We start from the raw sequence: 19,369 nt of genomic DNA, 5'->3' as shown, positions 1-19,369 counted from the left end.
TAATAGCTGTCCATGTTAGTGGCAGCTTATAAATTTATTTATCAATATAATATATTAAAATGGTATTTTAAAATATACGTGAATCCTCCCCCTATTCCCCTCTCCTTCAAGAAAGTAAATCAAAATTTAAATTAGCAAAAAAGAAATATAAATCCAAATTTGTAAAAAATAAAAGAAGAAAAGAATCCAAATAAAAATCAACGAAAATGGATATATCAAATCCACATTTACCACATCCTTATTTATTATTATGATAAAGGAACCCTAATAACTCCCCACAACTTTTTGATTTTCGATTTCGTAGATGATCTCGCGGAAGAGGTGCTTGGCCTGAACCAATCCTATGTTATGTGAGAGAATTTTGAAGATATTTATTTGCATCAAATTTGATTTTTACTTTTATTTAAGGGAGATTTTATTCCGGAGGGTCCGGGGTATTTTTATATCATTTAATCACAGAACTGTACATCGAACTCTCAATCGATAGTGGCCATTTTTTCACATTTGATCGGCGTGTCGAATTAGCAGCTTTATTAATTGGAGTCGGCGGCGTTACATATTTATAAATGATTTTTTTAATTTATTTAGGCACTCAGTTGTGATATTCATATAATTTATTAAAACAATTTTTATATTTGGAATGTAAAAAGTAAGAGAATATAAATCAATTAGAAGTCAAATTATAACTGTAGTGAACAAATATTATTTTATCCAGATTGGTGAGGCATAAATAATCCAGCGATAGAAAAGATTGATTCACTAGGGGGTCGCAAGTATAAAAAGCACTTTTCTAGCTAAATTACCAATAATTCAGTTTCATTCTTTACTAATTTGATGTGAATATTATTCTCAACTCCTTTACTATGATCTTCGATTGAGTGTATTAATCCAGCGATAGAAATTGATTCGCTAGGGGGTTGCAAGTATAAAAAGCACTTTTCAAGCTAAATCAAGAAATAAGTTTCATTCTATTCTAATTTGATGTGACTAAAATTATTCTCAACTCTTTTACTTTAATCTTCGATATCACCAAGAATGTTGTTCATAACGATCTTCGCTATTTAATTAATACTCTTTGCGTCCAATTAATACTTTTTATTTGTGATATAATAACGAATTTCAAAAATTAATAATTATCCTAAATAAAAATAAAATGTTTAACTCTAAAAATAATAAAATAAATATGTTAACATCAATATGTTTTTTCCTGGAATGTTTTTTCAACTTTAAATATTTTTTTGAGCGCATTTTTGAAAATTTCAAAATCTTATTTTACCAGAAATGTATGCCGACATGTTTGGAATACATATCTTATGGATTTCAGATTATTTTTTCATAAATTTTAAACTTAATATGATTTATATTATTTTTTCCATATAATTTTATATACTAGTAGAAAGCCCGTCAAAAATGAAGGGAAATAAGATTTTTATTCATTTTTTACGATAGATGTCATGCCAGGTTCAAGCTCACAATATTAGGAAGCATCCAAGATCTTATAATTTTAAAAAAGTTTATCAAGCCCAGCTCAACCCTTAATAATTTGTAAAAGATATTCCCAAGTCAGGTGCAAGCTAATATTAATTTTGAGGTTCCAAGCCCAGTCCTACCCATTATAATTTTGAAAATTTTTTCCCGCCTCGGAGATAGTTAATTTTTAATATTATCACATGAACGGGAAATATCTGATTTACCAATTAGTCTAATATGGAAGAAAAACATGTAAATTCCGTATTAAGGGAAACTGAGAAGGCCTAGGCAACCACATATTAGAGAATCATGACAAATAAAATAAAAATAACCGACTCTTATACTTTTTTGTAATATGATCAATTAAAATTATATCTAAAAAATATGTTGTTAATTATATAGGGTTATTGTTGTTTTTCAGATAAATTTAATGTATGTCTTGCATTTCTGAAATTATTTGTCAAAGAATTTAATGATATATATTTTTTTATGTTAAGTAAAAAAAAAATGCTGTCTATTTAAATTACAAAAATGCCATTAAACACTAATGAAACTTATATGCAAATTATTTATATATTTTTTTTTTATTGACATATAAATTTAGGATAATTTTTTTTTAAAATAATGAGGATTATTTATTATGTATTAGATAAAATTAAGAGTAAATCCTTGTTGACATTTTAATTTTTGATGGAAAAAGCGACTAAATAAATCTGGGCGGTCGTCTGGAGAGGAAATAATTATTGTATAATTTTATATCATTTAGAGTTGTAGATGAAAGTGATGACGGATTAACAAAGCAGTGTACAAAACACATTACGTCCTGATAAAGATGATATGCCTTGGAATACTGGTAAAAGAAGAACGCAAAACTATATTTCTGTCAATGTCAGCATTGGCATCCCCCTCTAAAATAGAATAATGAACGACAATGTTAACTCAACCATAAAACGGTCGTAAGTATTGTTATAAAGGCCACGACAGAACTACTGCATATATTTCCATTAATAAAGTTGATGAAATTGGCCGTACTGTACATTCAAGTTTGAACATTCCTCTAAAAATATTCATGAAAGTTTCTCAGAGAATCGAATAAAGTAATATTTATATTAATTCCTAGTGAAGTGTATGATAGTACAGAATTAAATGTTTATATTTGTTAAAAAATAGGCGGACTCATAGGGATTGTGGTAGTGGTGATGGGTGAAAATAAAATAAACATAGATATAAAACATAAGAAAAAAAAAATAATAAACCTCCAGATGAGTTCATTTCAAGCGTAGTTCTTTATTATTTTATCTACCAGTAACTCTAGAACGGGTAAGGAGGTTTGTTTAATCGTCATTATTTTCTTTGCTTATCTTTAATAATAGATTCATCATGTTTTGTAGCAATGTGAGGGATTAGGGTTAGCCTAGACAAATAAAGAAATCAGGCAAAAATATAATAAACTATTGTTGAAATTAAACAAACATTAAAATAATGTAAAACCGGTAGATGGGTCAATATTAGATGCGTATTTCTAGTAGTTGGAGGGCTATCATCAAAAAAAATTTTTGGGGGACTTATCAAGCCTATTATGATATTCTAAAAGTTAAAAAATAACATGATGATAATGTTATTAAGATTAAGGTTAATTAATTGTAAGGGTAATTAAAAAATAAGATTAAAAAAGGGGGGGGGGGGGAAAGAAGGTATATAAATTATCATATTATAAAAATAATAAAAATAAAATTAAAGGAATTGATAAGGTCTGGCTATCATCAAAAAAAAATTTGGGGGGACTTATCAAGCCTATTATGATATCCTAAAAGTTAAAAAATAACATGATGAATGTAATGTTATTAAGATTAATGTTAATTAATTGTAAGGTAATTAAAATATAAGATTAAAAAAGGGGGGAAAAAGAAGGTATAAATTATTATATTATAAAAATTAAATTAAAGGAATTGATAAGGTTTTGAGAAATAGTGGTTAATAGATAATAGAGATAGAAAGAAAAGAATGAGATAATAAAATTTAGTGATAAATAAATTCATTAAGGGATGGAAAAAAAATAAAGAAAGAGTTATTTATAAGGATTGGAGATATACTTGGTTATCTTCTTAATTATTGGTTATGAAAGAAAAATATGAGTATAAAAAATTGTAATGTAAGTACTGACAAAAATTGTGAGTATGTTCAAAATAAATATACAAGTTGAGTATCTTGTAGAGATCATTAATGTGTAATTGATAATATGAGATGAAAATTGATAAGGTAATCTAAAAAATAAAGAAAGGATTAAGTGAAATAAAAAGTTTCATTCATATTTACAAAGTTGAGGGAATATTGTTTTTATCAATTCAAAGACGATTTTTCAAATCTCTCAATCCATGTTAGGTATGTGTACACCATCAATTCTCGAAATTCCATTCATTTGTTTGTATAAAATAAATAAATAAAATCAACAAAAAATAAAAATAAATACGTACCGATGACATGATGTATCGATGACATGACGTAGCGATGACATGACGCAGCGATGAAATGACGTAGCGATGACATGACGTAGCGATGACATGGTCACGATGACGTAGTGAGATCGGAAAATTATAATATACTAGTAGATAGCCCGTCAAAAATGACGGAGAATGAGATATTCATATTTTCAAGAAAGATGTTACCTTTTATTTTAAAATCATATCCAATTTATATTATTTTTAACCCCCCTCCCTTCCCATTTAGGTCAAGTTCAACCAATGTCATTGAGTCCAACCCATTAGGACTAAGAGTGGAAACTATTTTTTGAGTCAAAATATATTTAAATGAGCCCAATATCAAAATTATTTGTAAATATATTACTGATTAGGATTACATAAGACTAACATTTAACATTAAAAAATTTCAAGCCAGGTTCAAGCTCATAATATTTGGAAAAAATTTCCAAGCGTCCAAGACCTTATAATTTTTTAAAAAACTCAAGCCTAGCTCAACCCATAATAATTTTGAAAATTTTTTCCTAGCCCGGCCCATAATAATTTGTAAAAGATATTCCCAAGTGCAAGCAAATATTAATCTTGAGGAATATTTCCCAAGCCCAGTCCAACCTATATTAATTTTCAAAACTTTTTCCCAAACCCGGAGATAGTTAAATTTCAAAATAATTTATCATCACATGAAGGGCAAATCTCGGATTTACCAATTAGTGGGTTAATTCTTTTTATCAAAAAATTTGATAAGGGCTATCTATATCTTTGTGTTAAGTACAAAAAAAAATGCTATCTATTTAAATTACAAAAATACCATTCAATACTAATGAAACTTATATGCAATTTATTTATATATTTTTTAAGAAATTTGTTTTTCTTGTCATATAAATTTAGGTAATTTTTTAAAAAAATGATGAGGATTAATTATTATTTTGTGCGTCTGATAAAATTAAGAGAAAATCCTTTATACCATTTTAATTTTTGATGGAAAAAGCGACAAAATAAATCTGGGCAGTCGTCTGCAGAGGAAATAATTAATGTATAATATCATCCCATTTAAGGTTGTAGGTGAAAGTAATGAATAATGACGGATTACCAAAGCAGTGTACAATACCCTTTGCGTCCTGATAAAGCTGAGGCCTTGGGCTACTGGTAAAAGAAGAAAGCAAAATGATATTTCTGCCAAAGTGTCAGTCTTGGTATCCCCCTCCAAAATAGAATAATAACTCAACCATAAAACGGTCGTAAGTATTGTTATAAAAGCCATATGACAAAACTACAGCATATTTTCCCATTAATAATGCTAATGAAATTGACCGCACTACACCTTCACGTTTGAACATCCCTCTAAATATTCATGAAAGTTCCTCAGGAATTCGGATAAAGTATTATTTATATTAACTCCTAGTGAGGTTAATGATAGTGGAATTAAATACTTATATTTGTTAAAAATTAGGAAGAGGTGGCATAGGGATTGTGGTAGTGGTGATAGAAATATCATTTGGAGGCAACTGGGTGAATATAAAATAAACATATAGATATAAAACATTAGATAAAAAACAAAATAAACCTCCAGAGGAGTTCACACTTCCTTATTATCTTGGCCACCAGTAACTCTAGAACGGGTAAGGCGTTTGTTGAATCGCCATTTTTTTCTTTGCTTATTTTTAATAATAGATTCATCATTTTTTGTAACAATGTGAGGGATTAAAATTGAGTTAACCTAGACAAATAAAGAAATCAGCCACAAATATAAATAAACTATTGTTGAAATTAAACAAACATTAATATACTGTAAACCTGTAGAGGAGTCAATATTAGAAGTATATTTCAAGTAGTTAGGGGGCTATAATAAAATAAAATAAAAAATTTTTTTTTTGGGGGGGGGGGAGACTTATCAAGCTTATTATGTTCTTCTAAAGGTTTATTTTGCATTTGTTCATTATTAATGACTGATATATCATTATTTGAACAATTATAAAGAGGAAATAAGATGGGGATAGTTAACTAAAGTAAAAACAAAACAATTCTCAAGTTAATTTTATAAGGTAGGATTAAAATAAAATACCATTCGGAGAGTTCAATTGGCAAATTAAAAAAAAATAGGAACCTTGTGAATAGATATAAAATAATTTAAATAATATAAATACCGTAGTATGTATTATGTTTTGGAAGATAGAAAACCCCGTTTTGTCTTTTTTATTGAGTTATACAAAAAAATTAGTAGGAATAAAAAGGAGTATTGTTAAAAAGGTAGGATCCTTAAGAATAAATATATAATTTTAATTGAATAAAAAAAATATTGTAATAGATATATCGATTTTTTGGATAGATATAAAATCCTATATAAAATTATTTATAATAAAAATAATGTACTTATTTTTTGGTGAGTTATACAAAATAATCAGCATGGAGAATAGAGCAATTGTGGTCTGACAAAAGGCAAGCTTTTAAAAAAGTAGGATCCTTAAAAATTGATATATTAATTTAGTTAAATACTAAAAATAATGTACTTTGGATATTTTTCTGTTAGTTAGACAAAATATTCATCAGAGATAAAAGGGCATATTGTGCGGCCCGACAAAATGGATAGCTTTAAAAATACGTAGGATGTTTAAAATAGATATATAAATTTATTTAAATTATAAAAAATATCATACTAAATATTGTAAATGGAAAGAAAATAGGGAAATTAAAAGGGAATGGAAGCTAAAGAGAAAGAAATAGGAAATTAAAAAGTTTGGGAAAGGTGAAGATAATAAAAGAAATTAAAAGGGAAGGAAAGGAAAGGAAAATAGAATAGTTTTTTTAAATTTTTTATCAGGCTGATTTTTCACATATTATTTGAGACTATTGTTAAAATAATTAATGTTAGTGACATCTTCAATAATGATATATATGTTGTCGGCGTAGCATAGTCAGTCTACATTTTGTAGGTTACTGGTATTTGTGATGTCACTAATTAGTAGATTGATAATGGGGGTGGGGGGTGGCACATCCTTGTTTTATACCACATTTTTGTTTAAAAAAAGGTAGGGTTAATCTTTTGTGTTTTGAAACTATTTTCATAAATATTTATAATAATTTTGAATATGTGTAGCTGGAATGGGAAAGTTTAAATTATTGATGTTATACTTTTTGTAAACTAAGGGTGTGTGATGATTGTTTGATTTGTAAAAACTCATTTTTATAAATTAAAATATTATTTACCCTTAATTTGCTTTTCTTCTCAAAATAAATATGGGCTGAATTAATAATTGAATGATATTTATTTTTTAATATCAACCCTTGTAAAAATTCGTTTTAATAAATAAAAAATAATAATTTACAGGATAATAGTTGCTTAATCAGCATCAGTACAATCATTAAGAGAGGTGAAGACAGGGCTTGTTATCTAAAATAAAAGCATAAGAATAATTTTTAAAATATTAATGTATTAAACCTGAAGAGGAATCCATATTAGGTTCAACTCTAGAAAGAATGGGAATATCATCAGAAGCTAAAATTGATGTATTCTAAATGTAAAAAAATATAAGCATTTATAATTTAATTTACTTGAAATAATTGAATGATATTTATTTTTTGATATTAGCCCTTGTAAAAACTCATTTTTTGGAAAATAAGGGTATATGATTGTAAAAACTCATTTTTATAAATAAAAAATATTATTTACCCTTTCTTCTCAAAATGAATATGGGTTGAATTAATAATTGAATGATATTTAATTTTTGATATCATAAATTAAAAATATTATTTACCAGATTATAGTTGCTTTTTATTTAAGTCTTGCTTTCTTGGATTTTCTTCTCAAAATATTTCACCTATAAAAAAAGTAAATAAATAATTTTTTTTATAAATTATAAATATTATTTACCAGGATATAATAGTTGCTTTTTATTTGAGTCTTGCTTTTATAAAAAATAAATTAATTAATAAAAATAAATAAATACGTAGCGATGACATGACGTAGCGATGATATGACGTCACGATGACGTAGTGAGGACATCGGAAAATTATAATATATATATATATATATAAATGACTCAAAAGTTAACATATTGCCAACAATTTATAAGATAGGTATTCCAAGCATGATGTAATATATTTCTGGTAAAATCAGATTTTGAAATTTAAATAAACGCGCTCAAAAAATGTTTTAAAGTTGTAAAAATGACATTTGCCGGAAAAAACACATTAACGTTAACATATATAAATAATAAAAACTATATTATAGCGTTGATATAGTTTAATTGTGTTTGTATAATATTAGGGTACCAATTATAAAATATATGTAATTAAGAAAATTTATTTATAACTATATTAAATATTATGATCATTGATTAAGCAGTGTAAAACGATTAAAAATAAAACATTAAATAATTTTGGTTAAGATGTATTTTTTAGATACATTAAAAAAAATTCCAAAGTTAATAGTTTCAGTCATGTCATTTTCATGACCTAGTGTCTACATGATAGAAAATTTGATGGAGGCAAAAAATCCAATCTTAGTTGGGATAGAGCTAATTTTTCAATTATATCCTCCCTGCTTGCCGTCAAATTGCCTATGAATATTAGGGCCAAACCATTCAATCAACTTTCAGAAGTTGTATTTCTTAGGTATGTTTTTATTCTTCCTGAAGAGAATTTTCTCTCATTAGTTGCAGTATATTAATCGGAAGAGTTGTGAATATATATAATAATTTTAATATATTGAAAAAATAATATAATCCAAAGTATTTTTTGGAATTATATCAACCATAGTTAATCTTTTATACCATAGTTGGCATTCAGCTAATAAGGCATCATAAGATACTTTAACTTCTTTATGATAATAATCTGCCAAATATTTAATTTTTTTTAATCACCATCTAGAAAAGGTTGGGAAGGCTTTTGTGTAAGTAATATCTGCAGATTGGCAAGATTAATTAAAAACCATTCATTCATTTGGGTTATAAATGTATCTAAGAAAGGGATAAAGACATTTATTTTATAATACTCTTCTACTGACCTATTAATGTTTGAACGATGAGCTTGCCTTGCTGCAAGTCAAGGGAAACAAATATTAAACTCGTATAGTTCTGCTTTTGACTCAACAATAACATATAAAATATGTAATTCTTCATCAACATAAGCCCTAATTTCCTTGAGTTCTAATAATATGCTCACCGCTATCGTCTCAATCAAGTCAATGTCATGTTTTTAAAAAGCATTACATAAAATAGTTGTATAATTAAATAATTTATTGATATTTTTTTAACGAGAAAAAAAAATTTGGTATAAGTATTGAATCCAATAATTTGCTTGCTTCTCAGGAAATATCTCTTTCAGGCTTTTGTGATATTTCAGTAAGAGCATTAATAATTGGCTGTTCTAACTACATAAAAGCTGTTAGTGCATGATGGTATAGACTCAATTTTGTTGGAAAAGCTTTTTGAATTTCATTCTCCTTGTTGGATAAAAAGTTTCAGAATAATTATGTTTAAAATATTTTGTCGCTTGGAGTATTCCATTAATGCAGAATCCCCAGATGCTTTAAATTTTACAAGACCACAAATTTTCATTATCTTATTGAAATCCAAGCTTCCTGAATTTAAATGGTCATATAATACTAGGCACTGTTATCCACAATATAGAATGGCCTCAATTTGATCTTACATCTATTTTCTTTGCAATTTTAATCCTATTTTTGTCAATATGTGATGATATGATAATCATATCCCCACTTTGAATTATTTGAAGTATTCATCAAGTTCACAGCTTTAGTGATAATTTGTTTTTTGATGATTGTCAAAGATTTATCCAGCATCTTTGTCTTGTTGAATGGAGTCTTAACAAGACTGTTAAGCTTAAATAAATTTATTCCAGTATATCTTGGGCTAAACAGTACATTGCAATTCCATTGTCTCGGATAGAGTATGCTAGCCATAACCATCTAGTAAAATACTTGTTTTTAAATTTTAACTTTCGATTAACACATAAAGTTTGTGGGTATTGATAATTGAGGGGTGGAATATAAATCTATTATTAAATAAAACATTTATCATAGGTATCTGTTACATGTGTAACTATATATTCTTTTTAACGATATATTCGTTATATATTAATATACTTTTTCATTTTAGAAGATTTAAGGGGATCGTTTTTTAGTTACGATATATTATTATTAACGATATATCCGTATTGTAATTATATATTATATGTTGTAAATTGGATAACGTGATTGTATATGATATACATTTTTTAAATAATTGATTTATTTTGGTTATAAAAAGAGATCATATTATAAATTTTATCAGTAAACTTTTCATAATAAAGAATCATTTAAAATCTGATATTTAAATTAAATTCCTACTTCTATTATACATTATACAAAGCAATCCCCCTCAACAGACTTCAAATACCCTACTAATTCTTATCAATTCCGAGGGACACGCTAATTTCCCCGCTTGTGTCAACAGTATCTTTAATACCTTTTAAAAAGTATATGTCTTTTTTCTAGGCTAATTATTAAATGTTATAAAGTTATTTATACTTTTTTGCTTTTTTTTAGGATGACTAGGATTTTCATCATCATCAATATGTTTAAAAAAATTTCTTATGTCCATAATTATTATTTGACTAGAAATTTAAAAATGATAGATAAATATTACGCCACTACAAATTTGAAAATAATAGATAAATATTACTCCAAGGAAAACTTTAAATAGATATTAATTGATAAAATAACGTAGAAAATGAATGTGATAAATAAACGTAATTAAATATATATTTAAAAATAAAAAGAAAGAGAAAGAGATAGGAATAATTATTATAAAATAAAAGTTAATATAAACAATAATATTTTTCAAAAATATATCCGGAATCTGCATTTTTTGGCTTGTGGGGGGAGGGAGGGGGGTGCTTTCCTCCCCCCCTCCCCCGCTGCTTACGCGCCTTTACCTCTTAGTTAAATTATTTTTTGATAATTTGGTTACCATAACCAAATCATTACCAACTGCATGCGTTTCAATACAAGCCTCATGTGTGCATTTCAATATTTCTTTCGTAATAAATAGACTTAATTTAAGATTTTCATCTCTAATTCTTGCTAATAATCAATTGTCAATGAAAGAGCTGCTTGGGTCATTTCATGATTGATCATTGAATGAGAAGAAAATATAATAAGGGAATCTTCAATAACTTTGGATGTTGTGACAAATTTCGACTTGATTTTTTGGGAGAAAATAAAATAAACATGTTTTAAGACCGGTTTTTATGCATATTCTAAATCCGCTGTCAGTTTTTTTCTAGCACGTCAGGGTTTTTATTTATTTTAGGTTAAAGTGGCCAAAAAGATTATGCACTTTTTGAAGGTTTATAACTTCGGTTCTAATGATCCCTACAACTAAAAAAATATCTTAATTTTTGCAGCAAACCTTCCTTATTATTATTATACATTTTTTTTTATAAAATCCTTACTCAATTTTTAAACAACCCATATTTTTTAAATTTACCTTTATTTATAAAATCTTTTTTAATATAGCTTATATTTAATATATTTATTTATTATATTTTACCGGATAAATAACCTATGAAATTTCAGGATAACGAATTTTCTTCTTATTTTTTTTGTTAAACCCAAATGTACTAATCGAGCAAAAATAACAATCCCACGAATGATTTCTTGCTACGTGCCAAAATGCAGGTTTCGAATAAGGCTAATATGACCGTTTTCCATTTACCCATGAATTAAAAGAATTATAACATGTTTTACATATGTAATTAGGGGCAAATGGTTTATCCAAAATCGCAGAGTGGAATATTGTAATAAATTTCATAAATCCTTTGAATGATTGGAGAAATTGAACATTTGGGGGCAATATATAGCCCACACAGATGTAACAAAATTTAGAGACACACTTTAAACAAGGGGACCTCGGCATTAATTTTTGTAGAATATTATATAAGGAGGGAATTTGAATAATATTTAAAATCCAATTTTAAAAAAAAATTAATGAAAGAAATTAAATGTTTATGAAAAATTAAGCGCGAAAAAAAATAATTCTTTTCCTTTCTTCCTACTCGTTATTTGGCATTATTATTTATTGCCCATACTATGGGTTCAAGGTACTCCATTGGAAAATCATATATTTTGATATAAATTGATTAAAAAAACAAACATTCTTAAATATATCTAAAAAAGATAAATATTAATAAAAAATATGAAAAAATTACCAATTATTGCATTTTAAATAAATTTTGCTTCATAAATGCTCAAATCAAAAAGAGTACAAATTAAAAAAGTGGGTACAGATATCTGATTTTGGTATAAATTGATCATAAATGCATAAAATATTACTAAATACAACTAAAAAACATAAATATTACCTTAATTTTGCTTTAAAAATGCTTAATGCAGAAAAAAATCAATAAAAGTGTACAAATTAAAAAGTTCGAAAAAATTTGTACCGACTTTTTTAATATATAGATTTTGGTTTAATTTTCATGGCATAGAGTACTTTTGAAACATAATTAGAATTAATATATAATCTTGAGCATATTTGAAGCAAAATTGTATAAAATTTATCTCCTAAAGTTAATAATTTTGATAGTAATTTAAATTGAAAACTTAAGACCCCCAAAACAAAATCCTTTACCATTTTTCTCAAAAACCAATCGATACAAAATTATAAAAATTAGATTTATAAAAAATATAAGTTTAACACTATCACCAATTTTCAGGGATTTTTATTCGATACATTTTAAAATATATCCGTATGAAGACCTAAATTTTACCATTTTTGAGATTTCGAAAAGTTGTCTTTATACGGTAATATTTTTAAAACTTTACGTGTAGGGAAAATTTGAAAAACGAATTCGAACTCAGCGTCAAATTCTGCACCAAAACTTGTTTTTATTTTCTTCTCCCATTTTTTTGTCACACAGTGTTATTAAATAAAGAATTTAGTTAAAATTTGTTTACCTATTGAAAAAAGCATTTTGATAAAATTTTTAATGATTTATTATATTCTTAACTGATATTAAGGATGGGATTGAAATTTATTAATAAAATAATCATAAGTGAACTACTATGCTTTCAGAAAAGTAATAAATAAGAATAATATTAAAATTAGAAGTGTGAAATAGTAAAATAATATGATAAAAAAATTAGATCTCTTTTTAATAGACATTTTTAAGAATAAAATCAACAATAAACATCACAATCCTATCAATTATTTGATTTAAAAAGAATATAAATCATAATAAAAACTACCCCCCCCCCCCAAAAAAAAAAACTAAACAAATAAAATTAATATCTACCCCTTAAAAATAATGCCTACACCCTCAAAAATTATCTACCCCAAAACAATATACCTACCACCCAAATGCCAATATATTTTGGAGACGTTTGTCTCCTATTCCTCTCCTCCCTCCATGTAGACACTGTCATGATAGAGCTTAATCAATGGCTGTGAGCACTCAAATAAAACCAAGTTGTCCTTTTTTTATATCACTACTCGAAAGTCTATCTTATGTATCAATTCTCTTCAATAATGGACTCACAAATTAATGTGGATGGTCCAAATATTAAACTGATGCAGAATATTTGAAAAACATGGAATTGCCTCTTTTAATGAGTCTAGAAATTCGACAAAATCTGGTGTACACAATCTTAATAATTTTCTAAACTATTTACAAATAATTTTCTAACAACCTCAATTTTATTTACTAAACCTTTTTAAGTAATATTGCAAATTTCCAATATTTTATTTATGTTTAAAAAATATGGAGTATCAAAAGAATACAATCAAAACTTTCTAAATAACTCATCTGCTGCCTTAAGCCTCTTTTCAATATACCCAATCAAAATTAAAGTAAAGACTTTTAAAATGTCATCTTGATTTAAATTATTTTCGAATTGATAATGAGTTACAAAAAATTGGAAAAATCTCTCGGTTTTGTAGAAAAGTAAATATTTTTCGATTAACTTATATCATCAAATAGGTTTTTAAAAATTAAAAATTCTTTTAAGGAAGGATATATAAAAATAAATTATTTGTTAATAATTTGTATAAACAGCATATAAGCTTCTGCAATTTGAGGACAAGTTATATTTTACACCTTCTTATTAAACAGAATATTAATAATCATTTTATAATTTATAGGAATACAATGTGTCATCATAGAGCCCTTACCAGCGATGGGGCAAGAATCAAATATGGATTTAGGTTCATAATTTATTTAAATGAGAACGATTGTCTAAGAAATCCTGCATTTCAGAGATCATTTCAGGAGTATCATTATAAATTAAATGAAATCTATGATTAAAGCAATTACTGTAAGGAATATTGTGCCGAGCAACTATGTTATATTCCTGAACCCCACAAATATATTTATCCTTGTTCTTCATTGCAACATTAAGACGCTGTTGGCACTATTAGGTATTTAAGCAGAAACATGAATATATAGATTTTTTAAACAGATAGTTGTTTGAACAATACATATTAGTTATTTATCTCCAGTTATATTCTTAACTTTAAAAATTTATTCAACAAATATAGAAAATATTTTCCCAATAATCACATAAATTTTCAATGGGGGGGGGGGGGGGGAGGTGGTTGGGTATAGCATTTTATTTTTTGGCCCAAAAAAAGGAGCTTAGAATCGGGACGATGGCTCAGAGCGCTTGCCCTGGTTGCTATTAGAAATCTACCCGGCCCAAGTCGGGCCTAATATTTATTAAAAACATTTGGGTGGAGTCGGGCCTTGAAATTTTTTTAAATATACCTAAATATATGAATTATATGTTAAAACTTTTATGTAAAATAAAGTTATTTGATTTTATTTATAAAAACTAGACGCAATTATAAAAATTAATTTCTATATTTAAATAAATTCGAGCCTTTTTAAAAATAATCGGGTTCGGGCTAGACTGGCAAGATTTTTTTATAAAAGGTAGGGGTCAGGACGGCAAAACTTTTTTAAAAAAATTCGGGCCAGTCCGGGCTTGAAAAATTAGGCTTGATGCAGATCACTAGTTGCTATCCTAAGTACTGCCCCGACCCCCATTTAATTTTATATGATGTTTTGTTCGCTTTCAAAAAGCCATTATGATATTTAGAAAAAAGTTACCCCTCTCCACTTCCTACAAGTAAAAATTGGCTAAACGCCTGCTGACACAATATATATGTTTAACTATCTCAAATTCCATTTGTAATATTACATAGTACTATACATGGAGATATCTAAATATCAACATAATTTTTATAAACATTTCGAGAGCAATTTAATATATATTTAGCATAGGTATAGTATAGGGAATAGGAAAGTGATATATAAAAGATTATAAAAAGTTGTTTTTTTTCTTAAAATCTATATACTTCTATTAAAATGCAACTAATTAAATTTATTAAAATTATATGCTAATATATTATGCAAATTTATAAAATGGATATAACAATAAGCCATTATAATATGTTTTAAATTTTAAATCAAATTTTAATATCTAAACGTGTCGTATTTTTCGCCATATTACGCATTGTGTTTCTTTTCAGAATTCTAAGGTAAAAATGTAAAATAATTTGTAAAAATCAATTTTAATTTAAAATAATTTTTATACTTATAAAAGCTAATACAACATGGGCAACATATTTGCCAATTTATTAAAAAGTCTTTTTGGGAAAAAGGAGATGAGGATATTGATGGTAGGACTTGATGCAGCAGGGAAAACTACAATTTTATATAAATTAAAGCTTGGTGAAATTGTCACCACTATACCAACTATAGGTTTGTTTATAAATAACTACTGCCCTTGATTTAAATTAAAAAACAGGCTTTAATGTTGAAACTGTAGAATATAAAAACATAAGTTTTACTGTATGGGATGTTGGAGGTCAAGATAAAATTAGACCTTTGTGGAGACATTATTTTCAAAATACACAAGGTATACATCATATTTCATAAATTTATAATATTTATTTATAGGGTTAATATTTGTTGTTGATAGTAATGATAGAGAGAGAATTGGAGAAGCTAGAGAAGAACTCATGCGTATGTTAGCAGAAGATGAATTGAGAGATGCCGTTTTGCTCATTTTTGCAAATAAACAGGTTTGTTAATTAAAGAGTAAAATATCATTTAGTTTCACATTTTTTCATAGATAATTTTTATTTATTTATAAGAAATAACATTAATAAAATAAAGTATAAAATTATTCAATTTGCCAGCAATGGTATTAAATAGTATTCTTGCACATATTGCTAGCTTTAAAGATATATTTTATCAAATGAATTAAATATAACTTTATTCATGTCTTTAAAGAAATTGAATACTTTTAATTTGATTACAGGACTTACCTAATGCTATGAATGCTGCAGAAATAACTGATAAATTAGGATTACACTCTCTTCGTCAAAGAAACTGGTACATACAAGCTACTTGTGCCACTACAGGAGATGGCTTATATGAAGGCTTAGATTGGTTGTCCAACCAACTTAAGAACCAAAAAAACTAACCAATTTTTTGTGAATATTTATTTATCAAAGTTACCTATTATTTATGGGAGGAAATTTCTGAGTTTGTGTGAAAGTTACTTGTGTATGATTATATATAATTTTATTATTATTTTATTTCATGAGACATTACAGTTTTATACTTTATTACCTATACATTTTAAATATCTTTTTAATAGAAAAGTTTAATATGATATTTATATTTATAATATCAAAATAATTTTGCTCTTTCATTATATACAGATACAGCACTAAGTATTTACAATGTCAACATCCCAATCCTAATTTTTTCTAAATATAGCAATTATTTTTTAATTTATGCTACCATGACTAAACTAACACTCAAAAATATATGACATTGATAATATCAATGATTTTTATATTTTCCCATTTATTATATTATATTTATTTACTCTATTTAAAAACTTATGATGTTGAAATGGGCTTGATAAGATATTATTAATAAATGAAATGATGTGTTTGTTTTTTGGTATCTTTGGATGTTACTAATTTAACCCTTCATTGCACAAGGTGGAACTAGTCCCCAATTATTATAAAAACGTTATTACTTAAAATTCTTTTGATATTTGTGCTTGAATTCTTTAGTAGCAACATTTTTAGGTAAAGTATATATGTGTGCAAAATTTTGGATTTGTTTAGTAGCTCATAGGTTATAAGGGTCTTTTGGAGTTGTTTTGGCATTGATATATTAAGCATAAATAAAAACTTTTTTATGCACCATTTTTTTTATTAATTAAAAATGATATAATATTAATATAACCTTAGATAAACATTTACCTCATAATTTATATATTTTTTTTAATCACATTATACATTTTAAAATAATTTCTCCCTTTTTTGACTCCCTTGTAGGGCTGTGAACCAATAGTAAAAACCCAATATTAACAAAATATTGTATTGGTATTGGGTCTAAAATATTGGTATTGGTTTAAACAATATTTTCTATTTCTTGTATTGCTATTGGTTTATATTGGTATTAGTTTAAATTCAAATTACTAATTAAAAGAATAGAAATAGTGATTATAAAATCCTTAATTTCTAATTTTAAATAAACATGGGAAAAAAAATCATGATACCATAAAATCAGGGCTAAGAATTAACTCAAAATTTTACTGAATTCAAATTCTTTTTTTAAACTAGAAATTTATTAGGTGATGTGAATATAAAAAATTTTGATTTAATCATGTATTTTTTGTATCAACAATAATAAACGTATTGATTTTGAACCATTTTATTTATCACAAAGAATATAGCAAAATAAGTAAACTAAAAATGTAACATAACTATCTATATAAAATATAATGCAAAAGAATGATATAACTTTAATATAGAAGAGGAAATAATTTTATGTATTTAAGAAGAATCTTGCATACACATCCAACTTTTTAGGCACAGGCAAGCTTGTATAGTATGCTCATCTAGTGAACAACGTTGGTCTGTTATAACATACCGTCCTTCTGAAAAAGTCCTTTCAGAGCTAGGTGAGGTGGCCGGAATTGCTAGATAATCTCTGGCAATTTTTGATAATACTGGATATCTATTTTTATTTAATTTCCACCAATCTAATGGATTTGTATCAATGGAAATTGTGGCTTCATCTACGTATTTACTTATTTCTAAATTGTTATTATTATGAGGTTTCACCTGATAAATTTTGTCATAAAAGGATAATTTTTTGTTATTTTGTGCTTCATTTGTAAGTTCCGCTGAATTGTTATTATTTATTTTATAAATATTGTATCATTAGTAAGATCCAATAAGAGTTTCCATATTATGCTTTAATAAATGACTTGATAGTTTAAATCTTGGGTCAATCATTGTTGAAATAATAAAGAGGTGTTTATAATAATTATAAGATTTATTAAGTTTTGTTAAGGCAGCTAAAGAAGCTGTCTTTAAAATAGCACATGCTCAAAAATACTGGAATATAAAGGAATAATTGTTGGAGTATTAGCACATGAGGCCATCTCTGTACCAAAATTAAATGGTTCCAGAAATTCTCTGTATATTTCTATATTATTCCAGGCCAAGGCACTAATATAATTTTCTTGATTGGTATTTTGTAAATGATTGGTATATGTTGTCAAATATGGTTTGAGCAATATTGCTCTTTCAAGCATTTGGTATGTTGAATTCCAACGTGTTGGTATATCCAAAATTGGGTGAGGAAATTTTAAGTGTGAATTTTTTTCAAGATATATTTTTTCGAGTTTATTAAATTTAGATATAAAAAGTTTAAAAAATTATTTTTTTTAAAGTTGTATTTAAGGGTTCCAATGACAGCCAAATGTATAATATGGCAAAAGCATTTGCACACATTATCAAAATTACTTTTTGTTTAAAATTTTTAGAAATGCTAAATTATTACTTGCATTGTCTAATATGCAAAAAAAATCAATTTCAAATTTTACTTTTAATACAGAATTAAAAATATTAATAGAATTATGTGCTGATTTAAAAGGAATAAAATCTAATAAATGATTATTTAATTTAAAATCATTATCAATATAATGAATTGTTATACCCATAAAGGGTATTTTATTTATGTCCATTGTTAAGGAAAATTTAGATGTAATGTTAGAAAGTACAGTTTTTAAATTGATAAAAGAACTATGATAATGTTTCATAATTTCTATTTTTAGTGTTTTTCTAGAAACTAATGTTAGTGAAGGGTTACAATATGCTATTAAATTTTTAAAAGTGATATCCTCAACTATTGAAAAGGTTAAATTATTTTGAATGAAAAAGTTTATAATTAAATTATTTAAATTAGCTTTATTATTTATATTATTAAGTAAAAATGATTTTATTGTCTTAATTTTTTTACTGCCAATATTTATTTGCTCACATTTCTTATATAATGTTGGGTGGATGTTTAAGATGTCCATAATCCTGAGGTTCCAAAATTGGGAAATG

The 19,369-nt window shown here is 26.1% G+C and overlaps 2 protein-coding genes across 2 annotated transcripts; one reads left to right on the top strand and one right to left on the bottom strand.

Annotated features, from left to right (window-relative positions):
* The first annotated feature begins 15,365 nt into the window (after positions 1 to 15,365).
* LOC135922266 (ADP-ribosylation factor 1) lies at positions 15,366 to 16,925 on the top strand. Its single transcript, XM_065456678.1, has 5 exons — positions 15,366 to 15,484; positions 15,550 to 15,707; positions 15,754 to 15,864; positions 15,906 to 16,030; positions 16,270 to 16,925. The coding sequence occupies exons 2-5, from the start codon at positions 15,560 to 15,562 to the stop codon at positions 16,432 to 16,434; spliced, it is 549 nt and encodes a 182-aa protein (XP_065312750.1). The 5' UTR covers positions 15,366 to 15,484; positions 15,550 to 15,559; the 3' UTR covers positions 16,435 to 16,925.
* Positions 16,926 to 17,806: 881 nt separating this feature from the next.
* Positions 17,807 to 18,573, bottom strand: LOC135930548 (uncharacterized). Its single transcript, XM_065467365.1, has 2 exons — positions 18,375 to 18,573; positions 17,807 to 18,159 (listed from the first exon to the last, which is right to left on the bottom strand). Exons 1-2 carry the CDS (start codon positions 18,571 to 18,573, stop codon positions 17,807 to 17,809), a joined length of 552 nt encoding a protein of 183 aa, XP_065323437.1.
* Positions 18,574 to 19,369: the final 796 nt, after the last annotated feature.

The sequence above is a fragment of the Gordionus sp. m RMFG-2023 genome, chromosome 1 (assembly GCF_954871325.1).
Source record: "Gordionus sp. m RMFG-2023 chromosome 1, tfGorSpeb1-WG-v2, whole genome shotgun sequence".
In the NCBI taxonomy this organism is placed as follows: Eukaryota; Metazoa; Nematomorpha; class Gordioida; order Chordodea; family Parachordodidae; genus Gordionus; species Gordionus sp. m RMFG-2023.
Note: the sequence above shows the minus strand (reverse complement) of the source record. Positions and strands in the feature narration are given on the sequence as shown.